General features: G+C 53.9%; 1 protein-coding gene across 2 annotated transcripts in view; it reads right to left on the reverse strand.

Moving 5' to 3' along the window:
• Nucleotides 1-295: 295 nt before the first annotated feature.
• Prrt4 (proline rich transmembrane protein 4) overlaps nt 296-9,922 on the reverse strand; it is a 10,839-nt gene continuing 1,212 nt past the window's right edge. The window contains exons 1-5 of one of the 2 annotated variants that reach the window (XM_028762653.1): nt 8,487-9,174; nt 8,275-8,379; nt 7,818-7,943; nt 2,407-2,633; nt 1,065-1,369 (exon numbers count right to left, since the gene is read on the reverse strand). In XM_028762653.1, coding sequence (XP_028618486.1) covers nt 1,181-1,369; nt 2,407-2,633; nt 7,818-7,943; nt 8,275-8,379; nt 8,487-9,138 — 1,299 coding nt within the window. In that variant the 5' untranslated portion in view covers nt 9,139-9,174 and the 3' untranslated portion in view covers nt 1,065-1,180. Of the gene's footprint in view, nt 2,634-7,817; nt 7,944-8,274; nt 8,380-8,486; nt 9,210-9,922 lie in introns of those variants that run through there. The other variant, XM_028762651.1, reaches the window with a different exon arrangement.

Raw genomic sequence — 9,922 nt, forward strand, 5'->3', positions numbered from 1 at the left:
AGATCTTTTTTATTAACTAGCTCCTGGGAAGCTATCTCCCAAGACCTGATGCGGGGCTCCTAGGAACAAAGACAAATGCTAAAGAGTCTTTGTCCCCCACCTCTCAGGACCCTGTCCCCTCTAGAAAAAGACATTTGCCAGGCAGTCAGATGGGCAGCTTCCAGGGGGCTTGTCTCAGGACTCACGCACCAGAATGGTTCTTGTTTTCGTGTGATGGTCCCTGGGAGTCTGAGGCAGACCATTTCCACTTCTGGTGTAGCCCCCTGTAAGCGTTTCCAAGAAGTTCAGAACATTCTCCTCTGAAAATATTTTATTGATACATTGACTCTGAAAACGCTCGTTTCCCAACCCGATTGCTGTAAGGTCTCTTGGGCCACAGATCCATCGTTAGGGAACGGTTCCGTGAAGGAGCTGGCAGAGGTGGGTACGGAGCCCAGACAGGGCACTAGGTCTTTGAGGACAGCTGTCTCACTCAGCACCAAGGTAGGGGGCATGGTGGTCAGGAGTGGAGCACCTTGGAGCTTTATTGCTGGTGACGGCCAAGGAAAGTAGGACCCTGCCAGCCTAAAATTGCAGCTGGAGGCATCAGCATCCCACGGCTCCAGAGAAGTTGGAACTGACTCCCAATCCATAGAGCCTGGTTGCTGACTCACCCACCCAGGGGCCCCTGGATGGGGAAGAATCAGAGAGAGGTATCTGAACCAGGCGGAATTGGGGAATTATTACAGTGAGGAGGTCTTGAGCAGATCAGATGCCAGAAAAGGGATGGGGGGCAAACGGCTTGGCTGTGAGATAGCCGCCTCTTCACAGGTCTATGGTGTCGCTGCCCATGCTCAGCTCATCAATCTGTCGGCAGGCATCCAGGAATTGCTCTTGCAGCAATGCCTCCTCAGCCTGCAGTTCAGAAGCGTGTTCCGGGGAGTCGCGGGAGGGTGGGGATAGGGCCTGGTAGGATCCTGAGGCTGGGAGGCTGGGGCTGCTTCCTGAGGGCCGCGGGGGACTGAGGACGCAGACTAACGGACAGCGCGGGGGCTTGTCGGGGCTGGAACACAGAAGCATGGACGAGCTGTCCCGTGAGAGTCCACACAGAGAGCCAGATGAGGCGCTGCTGCCGGCAGGCCAGGCCCCGGGAGAAGGGAGCTCAGGAGGTGCTGGGGATCCAGGGACCTTCTCGGCCTTCTCACTGGGTCCTGCCCCTTTCTTGTTCCCCAGTGAGATGGTGCGGTAGAGATCGAGCCCAGGCAGGGCTTCCCCAAAGGCAGGGCCCTGAAAGAGACCAGGAGCCAGCAGCGCCTCGCTGCAGAGGGCTTCCTCGATGCTGCGCCGCAGGTTGATGGGTGAGGGCGGGCGGAAGTCCACCGTGCAATCGCTGCTAGGGGAGGAGGCTGGTGACTGTGTTAGGTTGGCCCCGGCACCTTCGAATCCCCGGCAGCCGCCTCCACCTTGGAGAAGGAGATCAGGACCTGGGCCTGCTAGGGCGCATAGCTGCAGCAGCTCCGCGTCCCCACGAGCGATCGCGCTACCCAGGGGCTCCTTGTCCCGGATCCCGGGGACCCAGCCTCCTGGCAGCAGCGGGGCAGCGTGTCCCGGAGACAATCGGAAGAGCTTGGCCCAGCAGCGCCGCGGCACACGAGGGCTGCAGAGCGCGGGGTAGAGGCCAAGCAGCGCTAACGGGAGCGCGACTCCCACCTCGCCCAGACGCAGACCTAGCTGGAAAGCCCACCAGGGCCAGGGCCCCTCCAAGCCTGCTTGGCCGCCGTAGCCCAGAGCGTGAAGCACCTCGTAGCCCTGCAGGGCTCCGCTCAGCAACCCAAAGGTCCCGGCCACCGGGGCTGTGCGCGCCGCTCGCCTCCAGGATTCCCGCGGGGCGAAGGGGCTGCGCACTTGCGGGACAGGAGTAGCACCCTTAAAGCCAGACCCTCCCAAGGGTGCTCCGGCCCTCCGCCGCCGGCCGCCCCAACAAGAGAGCGCCAGCAGGAGCCCCGACAGGAAGGCAGCGAGGAAGGCATGCAGCCCGCGGGAGGCGAGCCGCAGCGGCCGCAGCGGGCGGTGCACCGCGCTCCCCAGGGCGGCCGCCGCCGCCAGCGCCAGCCCCAGCAGCAGCAGCGCCGCCAAGCCGGCGGGGCACCTCGGAGTGCGCGGTCGGGCCAGCAACAAGCAAGCCAGCCCCAGACCTGCGGCTAGGCAGGGCAGCGGAAGGTCCTGCAGCAGCAGCCAAGCGAGGGTCGGCAGCCGATCGCGATGCCCGTAGGCGTCGTAGAAGAGCGGGAAGGCCCGAGTGGTCCCCGCCGAGAGCAGCAGCAGATCCAGCAACGCCAGGCAGGGGGCGCCGGGCGGACATCGCCAGGGCAAGAGGGCCAAAGCCAACAGAGCCAGCAGAGCCACCAGGCCGAAGAGTGCTCCTGCTCCATATACATGGGCCTCCCAGGCTAGGCCCCAGCGAGCCCTAGCCTCTGCCCAGTCGGCCTCCAGGGTCAGGAAGAAGAGAGGCAGCGGGGAGGCAGGCGGCTGCCCCAAGTCGTCGGGCAACGCTGGCTCACTACAAGAGCCTGGCTCACATCCAGGCTGTGCTGAAGGATTCCTGAAGCTGGCAGGAGAGAGTTCGTCTGGACCAGAAGTGGAGATGGTGGGGTCTGTGGACAGAAAACGTTCAGCTGGAGCCGTTAGCAGGCCCCTCACCCAGCCCTCAGCTAGAAATCTGAATTTCTTCTATGAGCTGGTTTTTCTTCTTTCCCCTTCTCCTCCCAGAACCCCATCTTCCAGGCTGAAGCTTTCAGCGACCGCTCTCCTGCCATCTGTCCACTGCTCATTCCACACACACCCTCAATCATTCCCTGATTTTTATCAGGTTGGAGGAGATGTTTTCTTAAGAAGTTACAGGACCTTACAACTGGAAAGAAGTGTGTGGATGCCCCCTCCAGTCCAAATCCCACGCCAGAAAAGATGTTATATGAGAATAAAGTTTTTGTTTCCCTTGCACAGATTATGAAACTCGATGCTTAAATATGCATGTAGGAGATGCTGAGTAGTTTTCACCGAATAAATGAAACCCTCTTTATACCAGAAGAAGAAACTGAGGTGCTGCAGAAGAACTTGGCCAAGGTCATAGACTAGGACTCAGATCTGTGCGCCAATCTGCATCCCTTTCCCACAATAACCTGTCACAAGTACTAATATGCTTCTCTCCTCCCAACACACATGCATGCACACACGTACGCCTGTCCCTTTTTGATACCCTCCTTGTCCTTATGGACAGAACACCCATGAACATATGCATGCACACACAGAGCAGGAAAAGAGGTAAGAGTCCCCTGCCCGAGCATTCTACAAAGAACACATTTTATTAAGTGTCCTTCCTACAAGGTACACCCCAATGCTCAACCAATGATTGGCAGAAGCTCCACCATCCTGACTCATCCACAAGACCGTTAGTCTAGGGCTTTTCTTTTGATGTTTATGTGTTGGTTTTATGAGACAGGGTCTCACTTTGTAGTCCAGGCTGCCTGCCAACTCATTGTGTAGTCCAAATTGTCCTCTTCACTCACAACCAACACTGTGTCTCCACTTCCTAGGTGCTAGCACTATAGACATAACCTATTAAGCCAGGCTCAAACCAAATACTCTCTCCCCTGACCCCCAAGACCTACCACGGCACCACATCCACACCCTCTCGTATAAGACTCTTGAGATAGGTGTCCCTTTTCCTCACTCCCATTTTACAGAAAATAGTATTGGGATGGGTCTCAGAGAGTGGCCTTGAACTCCCTTACCCAAAGGAACAATTAGGGGGAATCATAGAGCGACATGCTACCAAGATAAGTGAACCCCTCAGGTGTGCTGGGGTCCACTAACGGTGGCTCTGGCCCCATCCCGTGTGCCCCAACATCTCTCACATCTCTTGTGGAAAAGGAAGTCAGTGAAGACTGGGAGGGATTACGACCCTTGGTTTTGCTCTCCTGGAGCAAGAGGTGCTCTGAAAAGGTTAGACTCAAGACCCTCCTATGGCCAAACAGAAAGGAATATGCTAGAAGTTGATCTCTTTCTGCACCTCGAAGTTTCAGCAGGACTACAGCTGCAGGGAAAAAGAAGAAGGAGGAGGAGGAGGGAGAGAAGGAAGAGGAGGAGGAGGAGGAAGAGGAGAAGAAAAGATGATAATGAAGGATAGAGATGGCCACCCGGAGATGGGGAGGACAGGAGACAGGACTGTGCTGAGGAGTAAGGACTTCTGATGATTACACTCTTGCTCCAATTGCCTACCCATGCCCCAGCTACTCCCTGGCTGGATAATAGAGGAACACCCACCCCAGGCGGTTTCCCCTCATGCTGGAGACAGCAAAAAAACCTAACAGAAGAAACCGTAGTGAAGTCCCAGGCAGCTCAAGAGACAGAAGGGAAGAATTGGACAATTACATTTTTTTTCCTTCGAGACAGGGTTTCTCTGTGTAGCCCTGGCTGACCTGGAACTCACTCTGTAGACCAGGCTGGCCTCGAACTCAGAAATCCACCTGCCTCTGCCTCCCAAGTGGTGGGATTAAAGGCGTGCGCCACCACCGCCCGGCTAGAATTGGACAATTAGAAAAGGCATGGAGGTAGCAATCAGAAACTGAAATGCGCAGAGCTTCCTGCCAGCTCCGAGTGGCAGCATGCACTTTGGTTCCCATTACATTACGTTCCTCAAATCTGAACTGAGTACGAATATCTACTACCCAGAACAGTCATGAAGATAAATGAGGTATGTTTCTGGTGTGGAAAAAAAAATCATTCAGTATATAATCCTGGCCACTATCATAGCTGGCTAAATGTTTATCTGGGATCAATCATCTTGTTTGTGTGTGATCAGCTCTGACCTCAAATAAGTCCTTTTATAAAAATCTATTTTATTGGTAATTATGGGTGTTGGGTATTTACAGGTGAATGCATGTGTCCACAAAGGCCAGAAGAGAGTGTTGCACTCCTTGGAGCTGGAGTTATGGACAGTTGTGAGCTATCCAGTATGGGTGCTGGGAATCAACCAGGCTCCTTTATAAGAGCAGTGTGTGCTTTTAACCACTGAGTCTTGTCTCTGGCCCCATAGATTAGTGCTTGGTTTAACAACGTAAGTCTAAGATCTGTGTGGAGAGCCCTTAGCACATCTTAAACTTGTTTAGAAAGACAACAATGAGTCTACTGAGTGAATATCAATCTATTGTCTCAGTCTGAGCTGTTTGAAGGACAATGACCTAGTGCTATGCTACCCTCTTCCCAGTGGCCATCCAGCTGGAAACAGGTAGCCTGCTGGTCAGAGGAGGCGCCAGTCTGGTGTCAATGCATCAAGCTAACACTCTTCTCCTCATTTTCCTGCCCCCTTTGACACCCTGGTCTAACCTACTGCTACTAAGTTCCTGGATTACCTTGGTTTCCTTTGGCCCATGTCCGTCCCCACCTGTGATTCCTCAGCCTCTCCTCTGTGCTTACCATACAGACACATGCTCTCAGAGACCATGCCCACTTCTTACTTAGGGGCCATATGAAACCCCATTTCTCATCTCTGTCCCCACGCATAATAGCCTATAGAGCAAACTTCGGCAATTATAAAATCCAGGAGAGAACATAGGCAAAGCACAAGAGGCACCACAAGCATCAGAGATGGACTTCTCAGTTTGGAACAGTGTTCCTAAGGACTAGAGTTTGTCCAGAGAGGCTCACTGGGCCAAGTGTGGATGGAGGCAGGTAGGAGGCAGCCTAGATTCTGCCTCTGAAGGCACCACTTGTCCTCATCTCTTGTCTCTCCATTTGTAGCTCCTCAGAAAATGCCTTGATTTTTCCCTAAAAGACAGTGGTCCCGTATTCCCTATATCCTCAGGAGATGGATCCTGATCAGGCCACTCCTTCAGAGAGGTTTCACCCTGTCCTTGTGGCCCTTGACCTTGGGAGTGAGAGAAAAGATGGGATGTCAACATGAGTAATTGTCGAGGCAGGGCTGGCTGAGGAGGGGGATGGGAAAGGAGAAGCCAGGTCTGATTATCCACCAGTTGCCCAGATCAAAGGGCTGAGGAATCAACTCTGGATGCTGGAAGCTGCAGCCCATTTAATGGTTTGGCTGCATGTGTCTCCCTACCCCCAACTCCAGCACTGTGGAGGGCTGATACTCTGCAGCAGTAACATTGGAAATATTTAACAACTGCATCGCCCAGATGAATTGGCCATTCATAGCCCAGACTTGCCAGTATGGTCAGGGAGCAGAGGGACAACAACGAGGACTTACCAGTGGGCCTGAAGTCCTTGGATATGGGAGAGCCCATTATAAAATTTCAATGTGTGAATACAAGCTATGGTCCAGGAAAAGGGAATCCAGAGCAAAAGAGCCCTATATCATGACACAATGTAGGTGACACGAGTTAGAAATATCCTAGAATCCTTGGTATGGTAAAAACACACCTGAAATACCAGCACTTGTGAGGTAGAAGCAGGAGGATCAAGAGTTCAAAGCCAGCCTCAACTGCAAAGCTAGTTTGAGGCAGGCCTGAGCTATATAAGATCTTATCTTAAAACAAAACAAAACAAAACAGAATATATTTGTTACAAGTTTGATCCCCCCCCCCCCCTTTCTCTCTTTTTCTCTCTTTTTCTCATGAGCAAGGGTTAACCCAGGTTTCTGAGTTTATGCAAGAGGAGTAGCAAGAAGAGACCCGGCTCCTACAACCACCAGTGAGGCGGAGATGGGGAGAGGGGGGTTGTGAGGCTGGGCTGCCTCTGATACTGTCCAGACTCATTAAACCTGCCTGGCCAGCACTGTCACCCAGGCTGACAGAATGCCAGCCAGCATCTATCCCCTGAGGCACAGAGCTGCCCCCCCCCCCCCACAGCGAGTCCTGCCGCTGCTGCACACTAATCGTGCAGTGGCCATCGCTTGCACACCACAGAGGGAGCACGATGCTGATGGCTGAAGAACGCCATAATTGTCAGGGTTGGGGCTGGAAGAAGCCAGAGCATCCATGGCCGAGCTTAGTACAGGGTGGCTTAGATGTTTCACAGACACAGGAAGTGTTTAGTAGAACAAAGCTGGGCTGGAAGTGTCCCATCAGTGGGTGGGGCCAAGGCCAGGGTATCTGCAAGGCTGAGTCTGAAAGTGTATTTGGGTGTAGTGTGAGTAAAAGGCAAAGCTAAGGAGCTACTGTTTAATGAGTTTCTACTTGGTATCCAGCAAGGGTTTACACTACCTGGAGACATTAGAGTTACACACACACATACACACACACAAAGTCTGCTATTATCAGACCCTATGTAAGTAAGAAGATTTAGGCTCAAAGAGGTCAAATGTTTCCTTGGCACCATCGACCTGTCTAGGAGCATCCTCTGAGAGGCTCCTTAGAACAAAGGTGACGTCTGTCTGTCTGTTCATGGTCCTCTCTAATGTCTTCTCTGTGAAGGGCTCAGCTTTGTCCAGGTCTGACAGCATGTCACGACAGATCAAACAGCAGAGGAGAAAACTCCAAGGCTGGGTGGAGTGGAGGTAGGAAGGGAGACCAGGCACCCAGGATGGAGGGGGAAGGAGAGATGCTGCGGAAAGCATGAGGTAGCCCCTGTGCTAGTTGACTCGGACTTACCCTTCTGTCCTACTCTGCCTATAGCAGCAGACACCTCAGAGAACACTTCCCTAACTCCATGTAGTACCTTCCCAGACGGCACCTGTTAGATCATTAATGTATAATTTCTCCATGATCACGATGAAGGGAGAGGTTAGGTATGGTTATGAGGGCAGTGACCTAGAAAGGTCCCAGGACACTGCTGAGCGTCTGCCATGCCGTGTGTCAAATACAGATAACTTGCATGCTTACCATGTAGCACTGGTGTTGTCTCGATTGGGGCAGAGCTCGCGGAAGCCACTGAATCCAACAGGCTTGGGCTTGACAACTCCCTTTCCAGGAGAGGTGGGGAAAATGACCCAGTGGTACCAAAGAGCCCTGTAAAAGACGCATATGGGGCTCAAATGTCATCCTATCCGCTGGCAGTGGCTTTTGAGACTTTGGAGAGAATCTTATCCTTCCTCGGAGCTTGTCTTAAGAAAATCGTTGCCCCAGGAACAGCCACATGTACCCCATGAACAGGCACCAAATCAGAGTCAATACACCAAAGAGACTGCTTCCCACCCAAGGGACATTAGCCCTCGTCTTGGAGTCTAGAAAAACCAATGCAGATATTCCTCAGGCCAAGGAAGGTGATGATGGTCAGACCACAGACCACTAGTTCAGCTGATGCCATGCAGATGTTTGTTACAATAAAGCCAGCACTCACCAGGAGAATCTGACACTTCAGAAGCAAAACTTGGATGTGTCGTTGTGCCCGGGTAACTCTGGCTTGAGGAGTTCCGGAGTGGGGACACAGTAGTACCAAAGAACCCTGCAAAAGGAGTCTGGGCTGAAGTTGCCTCCTGTCTCCTAGTGGACAGTGTATACTCATCAACTGATGCCTAGCCGAGAGTCACATCAAATGGGGTGGCTACTTACCGAAAGGTCCCAGGCGCCCAGCAATCTCTGCCAGGCTGGCCCGCAGGCTGGGCAGCAGGGGTAGTGACCGATGACCAAGAGTGGGGGCAGCACCTGCTCTCAAAGCTACATCAAACTTTACCTCAAGCTCACTCTGATGAGGCCTGGGAGCACTGGTTGGAGGCGCTGTCCCTGTCAGAGCAGTGGCCCAGGTCACAGTGCCCATCCTAGGTTGAAAGGGAACAGTGGGCCGCTTGGCGGGCCCTGAGAGGGGGGATGTGGACTCAGGAGGCAAGGAGGAAGTCCAGGGTGTAAAGCTGCCTTCCGCAGAGCCCCATTCTGGGAGGTAGTTCCCAGGGGACCCCACCAGCAGTTCCCAAAGGGGATCAGTCCTCAGATCGCCTTCCTCCTCTTCCTCAGACTCCTGGCCTAGTCCAGGAGAGAGAGGATGGGTCTCGGTAACAGGGCTTCCCCAGACAGCAGCAGGTCCCCGGAGATGGAATTTGAAGTTTAGTCCCAGGTTGAGAGATAGCATAGAGGCCTCACTCTGAGGTGGTGGGGTCAGAGTAGTAAGAGGGGGACCTGGTACAGAGGAAGCAGGCTGCGGACCCACAGGTACAGCAAGCAGGACCCAGCAGAACAGCCCCAGATCCAGGCAGCAGCGGCCTGCCATGGCCCCACCTGGCTCAGCCGCCTGGGTGGACAGAGGGCTCACTTCTTCAGCACCTTGTGAGCTCAGGGGTCCTAGAGGGAAGAGAAGTCTTGTGAGTCAAGGCCTCCACCACCCTCTTCCCTTTCTGGGAATCAGACGCCCTAGGCAAAGCCTCTAATCACAAAGAAGCAGGTGCAGGAACACACAGGCAAAATGTTCTGCCTGAAAGAGGCATGTCAACTCTTCTTGCTAGTCTCTTCCCACTACCTGCAGGCTCCAGTGCAAATCTCTTCCCTGCACACCCCATCACCGCCATGCGCACCTAAGCTTCCCACAAGGGGGCCTGATACCTGACCAGAAGTCTGCCTACAAGCAGTAGCCTCATCCTTAGCCAGACAGAGGGAATCCACTTGGCCTCCCAGATGCAGATTCTCTCCCTCCTCTCCCTCCCTTCTACCCAGCTCCCCCCCTCCCCTCTCAAATATCTACTGAGGCCCACTGTATATCAAGCATCGTTCCAGTAATACAGTGGCAAAGAATGCAGACTCTCCCGGATGGCTCCTGATCCCCACCTCCAGATCCAGCGCGAGAAACCACTGGAGCACAAGGCCCTCAGGAAGGGCAGGACACCAAGCCTGAGTGAAGGCTACGGTGGCTAATGCCAGCGAAGCAGGGTCCTTGGCCTAGCAGAGGCTCTCTGGAACCTTTCCCCTCTTTCTGGGGGCTTGGCCTGCAGCTACCCTCCCCGTGACCCTAGGAGTGTTTGAGGGAAGGGCCTATTAACCCTTTCTAGCTCCGTGGGGGG

The sequence above is a fragment of the Grammomys surdaster genome, unplaced genomic scaffold, assembly GCF_004785775.1.
Source record: "Grammomys surdaster isolate TR1022 unplaced genomic scaffold, NIH_TR_1.0 134, whole genome shotgun sequence".
Lineage (NCBI taxonomy): Eukaryota > Metazoa > Chordata > Mammalia > Rodentia > Muridae > Grammomys > Grammomys surdaster.